The following is an 18,155-nucleotide window of genomic DNA, read 5'->3' as shown; positions in this document are numbered from 1 at the left end:
CACCCTCCTCCCCCCTTTTTCCCTCCCACCCTCCTCCCCCCTTTTTCCCTCCCACCCTCCTCCCCCCTTTTTCCCTCCCACCCTCCTCCCCCCTTTTTCCCTCCCACCCTCCTCCCCCCTTTTTCCCTCCCACCCTCCTCCCCCTTTTTTCCCCTCCCACCCCCCTTTTTCCCCTCCCACCCTCCTCCCCCTTTTTTCCCTCCACCCTCCTCCCCCCTTTTTCCCTCCCACCCTCCTCCCCCTTTTTTCCCCTCCCCCTCCCCCTTTTCCCTCCGTCCCCCCTCCCGCCTTTTCCCTCCCTCCCCTCCCCCCTTTTCCCCTCCCTCCCCCTCCCCCTCCCCCCTTTTTGCCTCCCTCCCCCTCCCCCCTTTTTGCCTCCCTCCCTCTCCCCCTTTTACCCTCCACCCCCTCCCCTTTTTCCCTCCCCCTCCCCCTTTTTCCCTCCCCCCACTTTTTCCCCTCCCCCTTTTCCCCCTCCCCCCACTTTTTCCCCTCCCCCTTTTTCCCCTCCCCTCTTCCCCCCCTTTTCCCCCTCCACCCTTTCCCCTCCCCCTTTTTCCCCTCCCTCCTTTTTTCCCTCCCCCTCGCCCCCTTTTTCCCTCCCCCCCTTTTTCCCCCCTTTCCCCCTCCCACCCTCCTCCCCTTTCCCCCCTTCCCTCCCCTTTCTCCCCCATTTCCACCCCCCTCCCCCCTGCCCCAGTCCCCCTAAGCTGTCCTGGCCAATATTATCCACTAGTCAGAATATAAAAAAACACCATTTCTTTGACTTACTAAAGATGATTCTTTTAAAATGTTTTGATCTTTTACAATTGCAACAACAGAATTAATTAATTCAGGGGAGAAGCTGTGTCTCAGCAACTCATTGTGCTAGGTGTAAAGGATTATCTTTAGGAAAGCTGTCAGCTCTGGTTACGGAGCTGTGTTAAGTCTGGACTCTTTTTTAAAGTCACAAAACCAAATTGCTGCAAGTTGGCACAGTTGAGGTCAATTTGAGGCTCGTTGTTAAGTGACGTTACTCTCTGGATTGGCAGCTGCTTTCAAATCCCCAGATCCTTCTCTTGGAGCAAGCCATTGTTGTCAAAGTCAAAAGAAAACAGTAAGGAATTACTGTCTTTTTCTTTTTATATTTCAAATGTAGAAGTAGACTGGCTATTTAAAATAACTCTCCAGGTAGTCTTGTTGGAATGATTTCCTCTGTGCATTATTTGTGGTAAAATCATTAGTGGGTTTTTATAAACACGTTTTTAATTTCACATTACATAGTGCTCAGAGGAAATCTCCTGCTATTTGGGAGATTGGCAGCAAATTGGCCACATAAACTATGCATTTGGCCAGCATCAAACGTGCAGGTTTATAACTGCAAAAGCACATTAGTATAACATGCCACTAACTATGCTGGAGATACCAAAGCACTTTATGGGATAACTCATGATTTCAGGGAATATGGGTATGGTTTGGATACTGTTACACAGTACATCCAAAAACTTGTGTTTCTTGACAGGATCTTTTATGCTACATTTAAGCACTATACTTTTATGCTGTTTGCTCTTCAGGTTCAAGAGGATCTTCAAGAGCTGAAAGAGCAAATCTCCCACATTACAATACATGGCGAAGCAGCAACAGTGAGCATTCAGACACTTGAAACAGCCATACACAGGACAGAAATGGGCATAAAGGTCAGTGGAATAGGAGACATTTCTGCTGATTTAATAATTAAGTAAGAATTAGTGAGAGTATTAATCAATCTTGCTGAAAAAAGAGATGTGCCGTCAAAATTTTTTGTCTTGCACTCATCAGAATAGATTTACAAGAATACCAATAGAAAAGGGAACAACAATTTATACTGCATGAGAAGAGAGTGCGTATTGGTTGGCAACTGGACTCTTGAACTAAATGGCATCTTTCTATATTGTACTATAATATTTGATAAAAACTGTATTCTTTGGAATACAATCAGTCAGAATTATCTCCGGGAAAGGACAATAAATACCTTGATACATTCCTTACATTTGCAAATGTGATTTTATTTTGAAAAAGAGGCATGAGCTTTGCTTCCAGGTGGGGAATGGTACCTTTTTTCAAGTTATAATTATTTCACATTAAGTTGTAAAAGGGCATACTACATCTAAATGGGAGCCAAATGTTATCTGCACACAACCTACACGTAAAACATCCGGAGACAAGTCAAAGGACTTACCACCTCCCCCTTCTGGTTTGACAAGGAATTAAGCAGCTTCAGTGCATCATTAGTAGACACAGATAAAACAGATCAGATGCAATATATTCATAGAAATGTTACTTAGGCACAGGAAATAAATGACATTTTCTGTGAGCGTGATACACAACTGCAGAGCTGAAAACTGTTGCTGGGGAGCTGATGTTGTTACTTTGGCTTTGTAGCCAAAATTACACTTGTGAACAGGCAGAAAGCATTTCTTCCCCCACAAATGTACGAAAAATAATATTTCTTCCTTTGATTATTTAAAGATGATTATTTTAATTTTTTTGATGTTACTGAACAACTGAATTAACTTAAATACACCTGTCCATTTATGAATTTTCAAGAGAAATGAAATACATATTAAAATTATTTTATAAAGGCAAATTACTGTGATTGTTGGAATCTGAAACAAAAACAGCAAATGCAGGAAAATCTCAGCAGGTCCAACAGCATCTGTGGAGAGAGAATAGAGCCAACGCTTTGCATCAGAATGGTGAAGGGTCATCCTGACTCGAAACCTTGGCAAAATTATTTTATGGCACAGCTGCACACTGTAAACATAAACCACTCAAATTAAGGGAAAGGCTTGCTCGACTTGCCATGAGTAGTGACATTGTAAATGTGTTTGAAAATATCGTGTAGTTCATTTTTCCAGAAAACCACTAGTTTGATGTCAGGAAGTGATACAATGATACAGTAACTCTCCAACAGTAGTGTGTTAGGATTTTAAAAAATACAACGCCTGATCGGCATGTGCTGTAGCCACCCCCATCCCTTTGTCATAATTATAATCAGATGCACTTGATACTTGGGTTGAACTGTATCGCATTTTGCCTACTGATGAAGGTCAGATAGCATGTGGTCGGAAGTAAGCCAATATAGCAGATTAAATGATCATAGAATCTCACAACATCAAGGGCCGAAGTACTTGTACTGTGCTGTACCGTTCTGTGTTCTATGGTAGAATTCTTGCAATGCAAAAGAAGACCATTCGGCCCATCACATCTGCATCGACTGTCCAACAGAGCATTTTACCCAGGCCCTACCCCCATAACCCCATGTATTTAGTTTGCTAATCCCCCTAACTTAAATGAATACTCTTTCAGCCTGAGGTGTGACATAGTGTGACACTGGTGATGAGGATTAATAGAGAAATGTTTAGGATTGTGTCATGGTATTTTCTGGAACTGATATGTCTGCATTCTAGGCAACGACTCATTTGATCCAGCAGATGATGCCAGTTCCATCAGCATGATATGGAAAGCGTGGCTGGCGGAGTTTGAAAGGTATGCTGATAGTCACAATCTGTTTCAGATGGGGCGATGCTAACACAGAAAATATAGCGACATGCCCTATCATTGTTCAGTGCAGGTGCTTTGGGTGAGAGAGACTTTCAAGATGTTGCCTGAGAGAATGCGGATTATGAACTTCCAGTGAAAGCTTTGAAGGATTATTATGTGGCAGCGCCACTTGTCACATGCCAAAGGCATATTTTCTGTTAGATGAGACAGAAAGAGGGGGAAACAGTAGCCCATTATTTAACCTATATGAGGCAGACATCTTTGGATGGATGCAATTATATTGTGACAGATCTGGTTAACCAGATAATGGAATAGGTGGTCCAACATTGCAAGTCTGATAACTTGAGACATAAGCTGCTGGAAAGAGGAGGTGACTTAACATTGGATGACACTTTGAAAATAGCAGCTGCATGGGAAGCATTTGGTGACAATCTCACAGCAAGAAAGTTGATTCCACCTCTGCCATTGGCATGACAGAAGCTGAGGTTAACCAAGGCATCACGGTTGTACAGTGATTAGCATTACTGCCTCACAGTGCCAGAGACCCAGCCTTTGGATGACTTTGTGTGGAGTTTGCATGTTCTTCCCATATGGGCTTCTTCCAGAAGTTCCAGTTGCTTCCCACTGCCCAAAGATGTGCAGGTTAGGTGGATTAGCCATGCTAAATTACCCCATCATGTCCAAAGATGTGTAGCTTGTGGGATTACTGAGATAAAACCCCATGTATTTATCTGGATTCTGTCATGTTACTCATAGTCATATAATCCCTACAGTGCAGGAGCAGGCCATTCAACCTATCAAGTCTGCACTAACTCTCCAATAGAACATCTTATCCAGACCCTATCCCGATAACCCCATGTATATCGGGATAGGGTCTGGATAAGATGTTCTATTGGAGAGTTAGTGCAGACTTGATAGGCTGAATGGCCTGCTCCTGCACTGTAGGGATTATATGACTATGAGTAACATGACAGAATCCAGATAGGTATAAATGTAAAGGTCTAAAGCCTGAGAGTGACTTTCAGGTCTGGCAACTTGAGGCACCATGGACAAGATGCCTGCTGCCCTGCAAAAGGAAATATATGCAGAAAATGTGAGGGTAAAGATCACTTTGTGAAGAAGTATAGAAATGAAGCTGAAAGAGAGGAACGTCTGGCAAATCACATAAAGAAAAGAGAGATAAAAGTAGCACAACTGTGAGTCAAGTTGAAGAAGATTCAAAGAGTGAATGTACAGATAATGCTCATGAATACATGTTTTCTATTGATGGGAGCAACCACAAAAAAAATCATGGTCCAGATACTCTGGTCTCCAGATGGGGTTGGAGACCAGGGAAGGGATTTTTCCGGCTGCGCTCTTCCCAAGACTGGAAACTCCTGCCTGAGGTCAGTGGACCTTTGCATGATTCCCATGGCAAGCGGGATGGAAAATTCCTGTGCAGGTTTACCCCAAGGTGTTCCATAATACAGAAAATGTATTATGGAACACCTTGGAAGTCCTAATGCAAGGTTGTCTACAGGAGTTGCCTAGGAATCTTCAATTCTCCTTCTCCCTGAATTAGAGTTGGAGACGGGTTCTTATCTTTTTACCTGCCACCAGCATTTCCAAAGGTATTCAACAGGATAGGAATCCCAATAACGAGGTTAGCAGTTGTAGACAAACCAAAAAGAAATACATCATCCTGCTAATCAGAAACACTTTGGTGTGGATGATGGTACCATTCAGTGAAGACATATTTCAATCCACCAGAACCAGCACACATTATTACCAACTGGACCATGGGAGAATGTAGCAGTTGACATCTTGGGCCCACTTTCATCAGGTGAATCCATACTAAAAGTGATTGATTACTGCAATCGTTACTATGAGTATGTTGTGATGAAATATACAACAGCAAAGAAAACGGTGTCTGCAGTGACTGAAATACTTGCAAGATATGTCTCCCAGTCACTCTGCATTCAGACAACGGGCTACAATTAATTTCACGGACTTTTGCAGATTAATGCAAGTCATAGGCATTCACCATCATGGAGCAACCCCTAAATGGCCACAGGCAAATGAGGAAATGGAACAACAAAAACAATCCTCAGAAAATGGATGAGGATTGCTCAGACTGATGGCAAAGATTAGAAGGAGACATTGCTATCAATATGTGGTCACATAATTGAGCAACTCTACTCGCTACGATGGGAAAGAGGCCAGCTGAACTGATATTTGAATGCAAAATACACACCAAGACACCAGAGCTGAAAGACATCAGTGTTTATCAGGAAGTTCGAATCATGAGGGAAAAAAAGAGTGCTGCAAAGTTTTATGCAGACTACAGATGGGAAGCTAGACAGTCTGATGTGATGCCAGGTGATGAAGAATTGCTGAGACAGGAGAATCCGACTAAGATTTTATCCCAAACACTATCATCACCAAGAACGGAAACAGTGTAATTGTGCAGTCGCCAGAAGGAGTTGTGCATGTTAGAAATTTTTCATTTGTCAAAAAGTATGCTGGTGACAAAGACACAGCAGCAGATGAACCAGATGTAGGGGCTGAAGCAGAGTTGACATCCCGCAATCCAGACATTCAAGTCAGCAATGCTGATGGCAGATAGACAGAGGGATAAACATCAGTTCCAGAGAATGACAATGCTTACTATCCCAGGCACAATGACAGTGTTCCTGAGACAGCAAGCAGACCACGGTGTAACAGGAGACCACCAAAGCCATATGAAGATCTTGCATAATTTAGCAAGAGAACATGAAGTTGGAAGTCAGCTTGAAGTAACAATTTCTGATTTTAAAGCATTGCAATTTTATGTTGATAAACAGCAAATCTCAACACAAAGTATGTGCGTGGATGTGAAGTTTTATGTGTTATTATGTTAAAAAGAAAGATGTACACCAAAAGATGCTCTTATGATTTTGAAGTTCCTGTTTGTGATGTTTGCAAGTTCACAAGAAAGCAATTGGAGTGGATCAGTGAGCAACATTGAATTACATATTGATGAGTATCAGAAAGGATGCCACAGTTAAATAGTGAAACAGAAGTCAAAAATTCAGTTTACTTGAGATGGAGATACAGAGAATAACAGTTCCAGAAAGTGAAATACTCAGCAAAAGACTGAAACTATATTTGATTGTGATACACTGAACTTACCTGACATTGGTAACTGAAGAAATTCACTCACTCAGTAAGTTAAGAAAATTACGATTTGTTAAGTTTGTCTGTAAATTTTATTGCAGTACATTTTGTAAGGGATGGAGTTCAAGCTACCTACACAAATGAAGGAAAATTTGACTGACATATAATGTCATACTCAGATTTGGAATATTTTGAAGGAAGTTTGACAGAAAAGTTATTGTTAGATTTTGAGAATTCACATCATTGTTTAGAAAATTGTCCTGTAGGATAATGACACAAGTTACAAGTTCAAATGAAGGGAAGAAAAAAACACAGATGAAACAAAGACAACATACTTTTAAGTTAATAAAGGAGGGATACCATAATAAGCACAGTAAGTAATCTCTCAACACCAGATTAAAGTCCAACAGGTTTATTTGGCAGCACGAGCTTTCGCAGCATTGCCCCTTGAAGGGGCAACACTCCGAAAGTTCATGCTACCAAATAAACCTGTTGGACTTTAATCTGGTGTTGTGAGGCAACTTACTGTGCCTACCCCGGTCCAACTCCAGCAACTCCACATTATAATGATAAGCGAATGAGCTTGGATACTTAGGTTGTCATGTATTGCATGTTGTGTAGTGCTAAAGGTCAGATAACACATGGTCAGATGTGAGCCAAAATAGCAGGTTAAGTGGTGTGACACCTACAGCTAAGTCTGTAACTTCAAGAATTGTTGTTTCAGCCTGGGCTGTGACACTGCATGTATATACACACACACACACACACACACACACACACACAGACACACACACACACACACACACACACACCGCCCCCCCCCCCCCCCCCCCCCCACCCTCATCAGTTGATGAACCCTCAAATGTTTGCTTTATGAGCTCAAACATGAAGAGTGGCCATTTATTTGGGCAAAATGCCATGAAAGCTTATCTCAGCATGAGGTTAGCATCTTCAGGGGAGGAAGGCAGCAAATTAGAAGGGGAGAAAAGAGTTATTTTATTAATACTGAATCCTACATTAATCACACGTTATTTTCTTTCTCACTTTGTGTAAGATGAAGGCCTGATAATGACTCTTCTGTGATTTATTCAGTAATTCTATGGTTTAAGTATATTTCTAAAGCAATACATAATAACAGGACTATTGAGATCACAATGTCTGTCATTTGCATCCCTTTTCGCAAATTAAGTTCCCTTTTTTTTTGTATGACGCACTGTTATTCTTCGTTCACAATAGCTTCCATTGTCTAACGTAATTTCCAGACTACTTTTAACTCGTATTAAAACTACTTTCATTCAAATGAGAACTGTAGTATTATATTGTATGTGTTTATGTATATATTTTTCCTCTATGAATTGTATGTATACAAATTACATTCTTAAGCCATTTGAAAAGCAACTAATTTATATTAATAGCATGGTACTTCTATCCACTTCGCTCCTAAGCCAAAAAGGACACGAAGGTTTCTTTGTACTGTTGGTCATTATCCTGTAATAGACTTTGAAAAGTGCATCTCATTCAAAACAAGCATTCTCATCCTTGTTCTCAAATCCCTTTATATCTAAGTAACTTCCTCCCAGCTCGACAACCTTTTGTGACCTCTGTAATCCACTCATGCGCCCCCAATTTTCTTTGCTCTACTAACTCCATTTACCTTCTGTTGGCTAGGCCCTGAGTTCAGGAATTCACTCCAAAAATCTCTCAACCTCGCTATAATCTTTAAGATGCTCCTTAAAATCTACCTCATTTGTCCTAATATCATTTTGTCAAATTTAATTTGCTAACAAATTCGAGAAGCACCTTGGGGTGTTTTGCTAAAGATGCTGTAGAAATGCAAATTGGTGTTGTGTGGGTGGTGGTAATAGGATCAAGCAGGCTGGCCACTGAATGCAATATCCTAGGAGCACTTAATATTTATGATAAATGACCACTTGCATGAGACACTGAAGTCCATATCATAATTTAGCGAGAGAAGAGAAAAATATACATTATAGGCCAATCTTTGCCGTGTTTAAGTTACTTTAAAAACTCTCAATCCCATTTGTCAGGGATTAATAATGAGAGACATCTAAGGGTGGGGCATGGTGGGAAAGTATTCACAACTGTTTTCTAAACTTTTACAAATATGTGTAATCTCTTTGTGTGACATTTCAATCCACAATTCCTGAAACTGTACTGTTGCAGTAACCAACCTGATTTTCTCATTTGAATCATTATTAATTGTTATGAACAGACAGGAAGCATGCAACGTAACATGTCTAGAGATAATGAAACACCGTTTCCTTAACATATTGGTGCAGTAGCACATATTGATTCAATGAATCTGTTGGCATGCTTGCACTTATAATATGGCAATATTATACAATATTACATGATTCAGGGTAGTTAGTCGGTGGGGTTAAATAGAAGAGGAGAAAAATTATGAAGCACAATTAGTGATTAGGTACTGCCAAAGCTTGGGTTTCAAAAGTCACCCAATTGAAGACTAGAGGAAGTATGGAGTTCTGTGATTTGTTACTGCATCAAATACATATCAATCCTGAATAAAAACAGAAAATGCTGAAAAGCTCAGCAGGTCTGGCAGTAACAGTGGAGAGAGAAATAGACTTTAACAGAAAATACTCTGAAGAAGAGTCATATGGACATTAAACATTAACTTTGTTTCTCTCTTCATAGATGCTGCCAGATCTGCTAAGATTTTCCCAGCATCTTCTGTTTTTATTTCAGTTTTCCAGCATTTGCAGTATTTTGTTGCTGTTACATATGAATCCTAGTTACATTAACCTTGTGCAGAATCTTGGTTGGACCACACTTGGAGGATTGTGAACAGTAGATTGCCATTTTATGAAAAGGATACAGAGGCACTGGAAGAAGTGTAAAAAGAAGTTTGTGGAGTGGTACTGGAACTGTGAGGCTATACCTTTGAGAAAGATTTTAAAAGCTGAGGCTTTTCCTCTAGTGGAGAGAAAACTGAGGGGCGACGTCAAGATGATGAAAGGGTTTAGTAAAATGGATGCAAAATAAGATGTTTCCACTTGTGAGTGAGACTAGAACTGAAGGCCATAAATATACCATAGCTGCTAACAAATCCAACAGGGAATTCAGGAGAAACATCCTGACTCTGATGTAGAGTTAGCAACCACAGATATTAGTTAGTGTGTTAGTAATATAAGTGTGTTTAAGGGGAAGCTAGCTAAGCATATAAGGGAAAAAGGAATAGAAAAATGTGTTGATGGGTTAGATAAAGAGGAGTCAGAGGAAGCTTGTAAAGAGCAAAACCACTGATACCGCCCTGTGAGGCTTGCTTCTGTATTGAAAATAATGCTGGGGAATCCACTTTCTGATGTTGGTGAGATTGGAAACTCTATGTGATAAGTTATGGTTGCAAAACACTGCCAGATGCCTTCTGGCAAAGTGGAGGCTGTAGAAAAAGTTGCCCATCTTGGCCCTTTGGCCACAGATAAGATGTGGTTCAGTGACAATCGGGGGGAATCTACAGTGAACAAGTAAGCTTACGCTGCAACGTTATTGGATCATTAGTGAGTTTCTCTCTGTCAAAGTTTACCTTGTTCACCTGTTTTCCCCTCCTCTTTCAATTCATCAGACATGGGAAACCTAACTCTAGTCTTCCTTTCTTGCTGCAATTTCTTAAACTTTGGTTTGATATGCATAGCCACTGCTTCCTCATCTCGCCTTCTCTCCCACCCTTCAATCTAGGATTGCTGTCCATTTAGTTTTGCATCAACAGTTCAGTCAGCCAGAATCTTCTAAAATAGTAGTCTGCAGGTGTAATCTATAGGTGAAGTATGGTTAGAGGATGGGATCATCATCGTACCTGGTTGTACAAGTGTAATTTAATCCATACTTTCAAATCATGCAAGTTATCCTTTTTAACTTCCATGATAAATTCCCATGTCCACATAATAATAATAATAATAGAACTAACTGCCAGTGGGAGGAGGATGCATTCACAGCTAGGTCACTTTAAATAATTAACTTCCATTGTAACTGTAGACATAAAAATTTATAATGTGAACATTTGAAACCAAGTGCTTGCAAGTGAAAGAGTTTTTATTAGGTGAATATAAACCAATCGCAAAAAATAGGAATCCTTTTTCACATTTACTCTGTGCCATATGAGGGATTCAATGATTCTATGAGTACTTTCAGCAGGGTACTTTTGGTGCTAGTATCACACGTTTCTTCAGAAGGAGCTCTTCAAGTGCAGACAATGAAAAAACTTATTCCAACTTATAAATCAAAGAAAGAGTTTAATGAAGAAAAGTCATTTCTTCAAACTTGGGGCTGCACCCTGTGCCAATCCAAGTTCCCTACAATCCCCAAAAGGTTCTTATTTATAGCAAGTCAGCTGATCGGCTGAGCATCACATCATTCTGTAAGCGGTTCCATGGTTTACTAGGTCAGATGACTCTTGCAGCTTGTTACCATTGGTCACATTACATCTAATACAAAGTTGTCACCTGTTACATTGTAACATCACATATAGTGAATTATATAGATCTGTTATCAGTGAGCAGGGCAAAGTAAGTGTATGAAAAATGTTTTATTGCAGAGCCATGCAGCAGAATATCTGAATGCAATCAATAGACAAGTTTTGACCCTTCCTGCCGTGGAATACAGAAGCATGCTAGCTGACCATACTTCAGTAGCGTAAGTAATACTGGTCACACAGTTAATCCCAACCCAACTTCTTGTCATTATTTAGTAATTTAATGGCAGTTATTCCTTATTGAAAATACCTCTTGTATTTTATTATGAAAAAAATGAACAGTTAAAATTCTGGAAATGCTCTGCAGGTCAGGCAGCATCTGTGCAGAGAAACAGTGTTAATTGCTCAATAACCTTTCATCAGAACTGGAAAGGGACAGAAAGGTAACAGGTTTTTATTTTCAGATTTCCAGCTTGTGCAGTATTTTGCTTTTGTATTAGTAGATAAAATTTTAACCTAACATAACCTATGGGGAGACATACAAGGTTTACTCTCCCTACCTGATAAACTGCTTTATGGCAGCATAAAATGAGAGCATCCAGGAGAGACATAATTGGAACTAACGAGCCAAGATATGGGACTGACTTGAGAACTGAACGACTATTTTTCTTTATAAAATGGGAGAGTACTTTGAATGAAGAATTCATTTCTCCCTCTGGACTCAAATTCTTCCACAAGTAAGATATTAATTGTCCAGCGAACTTGTATTCCGATGAGGAGTCATTGACCCAAAACTTTAATTCTACGTTCCTCTTTCCACAGATATTGGTCAACTTGATGAGTATTTCTAGCATTTGCTTGTTTTTATTTCAGATTTCCAGCATCTGCAATATTTTATTTTTTATTTCATTGCTTGAAACTATTGTGGGCAGTTAATGTGAATATTGTCTTGAAATATAATGATGCTGAGGAGGTGAGATTATAATTAAATAAATATAGCAAAATGTCTCTGAGTTACTGTAGAGGAAATACATATTTAGAGAATGTTGACTGATCTCAAGGTCACAATGTTAGAAATGTCTTTAAGCGTAAACAAGGACAAGCTTTGGAATGAGATGGGAGCAGGTGGTGCTCATTGTAGCCTGTATGCAAGAGTTGGCTGATTCTAAATAGGGAGAGCATCCGGAAGGGAAGATTGGAAACCAGTTTTTGTACTGAACTATAGTAATCACAGAATGTCTCTTGTTACTATTGGGACGCTTCTAGCGTACTCCACATGAAAACAGAAGGAAAATATTGATTTACTGTCGGTGCCATTTCTGTTTTCCTTATTAACTTCCCAGTCTTGTTCTCTAAGGGACCAATATTAACTTTAGCTACTCTGTTCATTTTTTTATACTTTTAGAATCTTTTGCTACCTTTTTATATTTTGCACTAGATTTCTTTCATAATTTACCTTTGCTCTTTTTAGTTGGTCTTTAAAGTTTCCCAATCTCCCAACCTGACACCAACCTTTGCAATACATATGCTTTAGTTTTTGCCTTTACATTATCTTTAACCTCTTTGCTTAGGTACAAATGCTTTTCTCCACTCCTACAATCCATCTTCCTCTCAGGAATATATTTTAGTTGGGAGGAATTGAATATCTCAAGTGTCTGCCACTCTACATCAACTGTCCAACCTTTTAGTCTTTCTGCCTGGTCCACTAGGACGAAATCTGTCTTCATACCTATGTAATTACCTTGGTTTAACACTAGAACATCATTGTGGCACTCATGTTTATTGCCCTCAAACTGAATTTGAAATTAAATCATGTAATGATCACTTTTCACTACAGAATCCTTTATTACAAGATCATTAATTAATTCCATTTCATTATTCAATATTAAATCCAAAATAACCTGCTCCCTTTTTGGTTCAACAAAATATTGTTCCAAGAAACAATCTCTAGTATACTTTATGAACTCCCCGATGAGGCAACCCTTGCTTGCCATTTTGATTAATCCAGTCCATGTGCATATTAAAATCACCCATGATTATTGTCATACCTTGCTTATAAGCCTCCAGTATTTCTGGGTTTATACTGTATTCTACTGTGCAACCACTATTAGGGGGCCTATAGATTACTCCTACCTGGGACTTCTTTCACTTGCTATTTTTTATTTCTACTCAGACTAATTCAATGGGCAGAGTTGTATGGCCTCGCTCATCCCAAAACTGTAAAATCTTGCACAAGGTCAACGGGCCTTTCTATTGTCTGCCCCTTGCCTCCTCTGATTCCGTGGCAGGCTGGGTGGTAAAGTCCTAGCCCGTGTCTTCATTGCCAGTGCAAATACCATTTTTCACTACTGCACTGATCCCTTCTTTTACTGACAAAGGTATACTACCTCCTTTTCCTTTCTGTCTAACCTTCTGAAACATTGAGTACCTTTGGATATTCAAATCTCAGACCTGGTCTTCTTGTGACCATGTCTTAATAATAGCTACCAAACCTTACCCCTTTGTCTCTATTTGTGCTGTTAACTCATTAATTTCATTCTGACTGCTGCACACATTCAGATATAAAGCCTTTATGCTTGCTCTTGAAAGAACTCTTCAGAAATCGGTGTTCTTCATCAGATTCCCTTTATTTACAAGCTCAATTCCACTCCTCAGAGTGCTTCAGTTACGAAGTCAGAATCCTGAGTGTCAGTTGCCCTGACACTTATCTATATAGAGTGAGACTCCCTGATTGGGCAGGCAGTCTTTACCCCTGACAAGGAGTTCATATTCCAAGAGGCCAGCCTAATGGGCTTCATTAAGTTCATTACAATTCTATTATTCATCTTCCCTACTCTTGCACAATTCCCTCGTTTAATACACATTCACATGCTCTGCCCTTTCCTTTCGTTACCTGCTAACAATTAGCCTCATCGTTAACCGGTACTCCCATCTTCTCCTTACATTTTAAGTTTTTAAATTTCCATGCAACTGAACCCTTCACCCTACTATTTAGTTTAAAGCCTGCTTCATGTAATTAGTATACATGACCCACATGGGTAGAATGGTCACTTGTGTGAATGATTGTTAGTATCTGACAATGAACTCAAGCCAGTTCCCTCAAGAGAGGAAGGAAAAGAATTGAAAAAAGAAAATCAAGAGACTTATAGTTGAGGAAAGTTTCAGAGGTTCAAAACTGTAACCTGGACAAAAGGACAGAATCCAAAGATGAAAGTGCAGCTTCAAAAGTCCGGTGATGCCTGCAACCCCAGAATTTGATTGTACACCATAATTATTCTGATGTGTATATATAAAGAAGTACTTCATACTAGAAACCATTCGTTGCTACTAGAAAACTATAATGATTTGAAGCTTTTATTTTTTTAAATTTAGTCCAGTTCCAGTGGCTTTCAATAAATTGATCAAGAGGCCTGAAGTTTACCCATCTTTGAGTAAAAAGCACCACGGTATGCAGTTATGGAATGCACCTCAACATATCTCACCTGGAACACAGGTAAGTTCATTATCTATTAGGTACTTACTGGTTTGATTTTATATATATTATATATTGAATACATTAAAAATGGCTACAAGTTTTTGATCCTCCAAGAATAGTGCCAAGTTAAGAGTCATTTGGCCAGTTACAGATTATTATTCAATTAGATGTGCTTGAAGACTGAAGATGTATGCACTCTTCAGCGTAATACACTATAGCTGATGGGGAAAGCCAGCGATAGCGGTGTTCTAGTCAGTAGATCCAAAGAGTTTCTCAATCAGTGCTCTGCATCAATAACTAGAGAAAATAGGGTTCTAGGGTGTATTTATAGGACAATGCACAGTAAGATACAGCATACTATTTTGTCCTTGCATGACACTTTGGTTAGGGTTCAGTTAGAATATGATGTTCAATTTCAGCCACCTCGCCTCATGGATGACAGTGAGGCTTTGGAAAGGGAGCATAGGTTGGAACACTACAGCATTGATCCTCTGACCCATACTCTCTTTGAACATGGTTTAGGTGGCATGGTGGCACAGTGGTTAGCACTGCTGCCTCACAGCACCAGGGACCCAGACTTGATTCCCGGCTTGAGCCACTGTCCGTGTGGAATTTGCATGTTCTCCCCGTGTCTCCGTGGGTTCCTTTCCATAGTCCAAAAAAAATGTGCTTGTTAGGTGGATTGGCTATGCTAAATTCTCCCTCTGTGTACCCAAACAGCGCCAGAGTGTGGCGACTAGGAGATTTTCATAGTAACTTCATTGCAGTGTTAATGTAAGCCTACTTGTGACACAAATAAATAAACTTTTGCTGGTAGGAGCAAAGCATCCATGATTTTACTATGGTGAGAATGTGATTGGGTTAAGTTGCTCTCCTTCGAAGACTGGCCTTATGATTTCTACCTATTTCTAAAAAGGTCTATCTGCTATAGCCTCTCAAATTTATCTCGACAAGGTTATTTTTCAAAGTAAATAATTTTGAATAACGTTTCATTCATCATTAAGCTGCTCACTCATTCTCAATTTGGTTCCATTTGGACCATTTGGCTTCAGTCATTATTACAGCCTTGGCCAAGGTGAATTCCTGATTTTAAGATGAGTATCACTGCCTTTGGAATCAAGGCAGTATTTTACTAAGAATGGAACCATGGATTCCTGGTAAATTTGAAGTCAGTGTGGATCAGAGAGAAGACAGCTCAGGTACTGAATGCATACCTAGCACATAGGTTGCAGATGTTCGAGGTTAATATCTCAGCCCTAGGACATTGCTGCAGGGATTCTGCAGGGCACTCTGCTGGGCCCAGCTATCTTCAGCTGTTTCATTAATGACCTTCCCATTCTTCATAAGGGCAGAAGTGGGTTTATTTCAATGATAATTTCACAATATTGAACACCATTTGCAATTCCTCAAATAATGAAGCAATCTGTTCCCACATGCGGCAGGATCTGAATAACATCCAGGCTTGGTCCAATAGGCGACATAGATACATGGGAGATAGGATAAGGAGGAAGCCATTTGGCCCTTCAAACCTGTTCTGCCATTCATCACAATTAACTCAATAGTCTAATCCTGCCTCCTCCCAATAACCTTTGATCCCATTCACCCCAAGTGCTATATCTAGCTGTCTCTTGAATACATTCAATATTTTGGGCATCAACTACTTTCTGTGGTAATGAATTCCACAGTCTCACCACTCGTTGGGTGAAGAAATATCTTCTCATCTCTGTCCTAAGTGGTCTACCCCAAATCCTCTGACTGTGGCTTCTGATTCTGGACTCCTCCACTGTCAAGAACATCCTCCCTGCATCTACCCTGTCTGGTCCTGTTAGAATTTTATAAGTCTCTATGACAGTCCCCCTTCATTCGTCTGAATTCCAGTGAAAACAATCCTAACTAGTCAATCTCTCTTCATACACCAATCCTGCCATCTCCGGAATCATCCTGGTAAACCTTCACTGCATTCCCTCGAGAGCAAGAACATCCTTCCTCAGAAAAGGATGCTGCAGCTAAAATCCTTCCTCACAAAACCACACACATCATTCCAAGGTGTGACAAGTAACATTCATTCCACACAGGTGTTACCAGAATCCAGTTGGTTGGTGAAATCAAAAACCAAAAACACAACTTTTCCTTACTAAGCAAGTGAATTAACTTTGTTCTGCCTCACACCTGAACTCCCCCACCTGTGTCCCCCTTTAATCAATAAATTAAACACAAATTACAGGGGTGACAGCCCCTCGCAGGGCACTTGCCCTCTATTTGTATGCAATTAAAATACTTAATTAAATAGTACCTTTGTATTTTAACAATATAAATAGTATAATTAAGATATTATTAACAAGTGCCAGGCGATGACCATCTCTAACAAGAGAGTGTCTGTCACTTCCCCATAACACTCAGTTGCATAAACAACAGAGCCTCACATTAGCAACATGGGATTAGTCATCAGTGATCAAAATCTTAACTGGACCAGATACTCAAATGCCGTGACTACTGAAGTAGGTCAGAAGCTGAGTGTTTTGCTTCTTGAAGACAACTATGGATGACTAATAAATTCTGGCCTTATCAGTATGCCCACATTCCAAGAAAGAAACTTAAAATAAATCTTCCTTCACTTCTTGAAAGTGCCAACCTATGCTGGACAACAAGTTCAGAGCCACTTGATGCCCTACAATATCTCACTTTTCTTCAAGTGTGTGATGAGATTGAACCTGATGTCAGCAAAGCTGTGCTTTCCAAACAGGGTCAATGGGCAGTGCAGGAACTTTAATATTCCCCTTTCCTGATCCATGTGCCCAGTGAAACATGCACAACAGGATAGATTCAGCTTCAGTCTCTGGCTTGTGCTGATCTCAACCTGGCTGACAGCTGGACATATGATGGGTAGAATTGAGCTCTTGTATAATGGTTCACATTCAAGTATCCTGTCAATGTCTTGGTATAAACATCATATGAGAAATGACAACTTGGTAAGGTACTGAAGGGTTGCTAGTAAATTTCAGCGTGAGTCCATATCTTTTGGAGAGCAGAGAAAATTAGGGAGAAAGGTAAACTTAGCAAACCATATTGCTTTGCAGCAGGGTCAAAGTCATTCCATCTGTGCAGACTAGAAATGATTTGCATTAATTTTAGCTGCAGCATCATTATATATATATCTGTGCTGTATGAAGACCAACAATAACATTAATTGCTCATTTCTACAAGTGAAAAAAAGCTGTTAAAAGATATTTCTGAAAACTCGGATGAGTAGAATCTATATTAAAGTGACTGATTTTGTCCAATTGTATTAAACATCAAACCTACACATCTACATATTACTGCACAGTTTTAGCTACTTACGTACTTGAAAATGCAATAAGAAAAATTGAATTTCCCTTCTGAACCAGTCATTTATAGCTTATTAGCATATGTTAGTGTTCACAGACTCTAAAAGGCTTTAGGTTGTTTTACCAGCACGAAATTACATCATTTGGCAGCAATAGAAAACAAGTCATATTTTTGCCTCCAAGCTATTAGTTTATTTCATAACACACATCTGAAACAAGATTGGAGTGAAAATGTAATCATGCTACC

At 39.8% G+C, this 18,155-nt stretch overlaps 1 protein-coding gene across 2 annotated transcripts in view; it reads left to right on the top strand.

The window, feature by feature from the left end:
• Positions 1–18,155, top strand: part of iqch (IQ motif containing H) — a 157,377-nt gene that overhangs the window by 7,394 nt on the left and 131,828 nt on the right. The window contains exons 2-4 of one of the 2 annotated variants that reach the window (XM_080214117.1): positions 1,554–1,676; positions 11,231–11,328; positions 14,480–14,600. In XM_080214117.1, coding sequence (XP_080070243.1) covers positions 1,554–1,676; positions 11,231–11,328; positions 14,480–14,600 — 342 coding nt within the window. Of the gene's footprint in view, positions 1–1,553; positions 1,677–3,428; positions 3,508–11,230; positions 11,329–14,479; positions 14,601–18,155 lie in introns of those variants that run through there. The other variant, XM_080214118.1, reaches the window with a different exon arrangement.

The sequence above is a fragment of the Carcharhinus amblyrhynchos genome, chromosome 28 (genome assembly GCF_965287045.1).
Source record: "Carcharhinus amblyrhynchos chromosome 28, sCarAmb.v2.hapA, whole genome shotgun sequence".
Classification (NCBI taxonomy): domain Eukaryota; kingdom Metazoa; phylum Chordata; class Chondrichthyes; order Carcharhiniformes; family Carcharhinidae; genus Carcharhinus; species Carcharhinus amblyrhynchos.
This window is presented reverse-complemented; position numbering and strand designations above follow the sequence as displayed.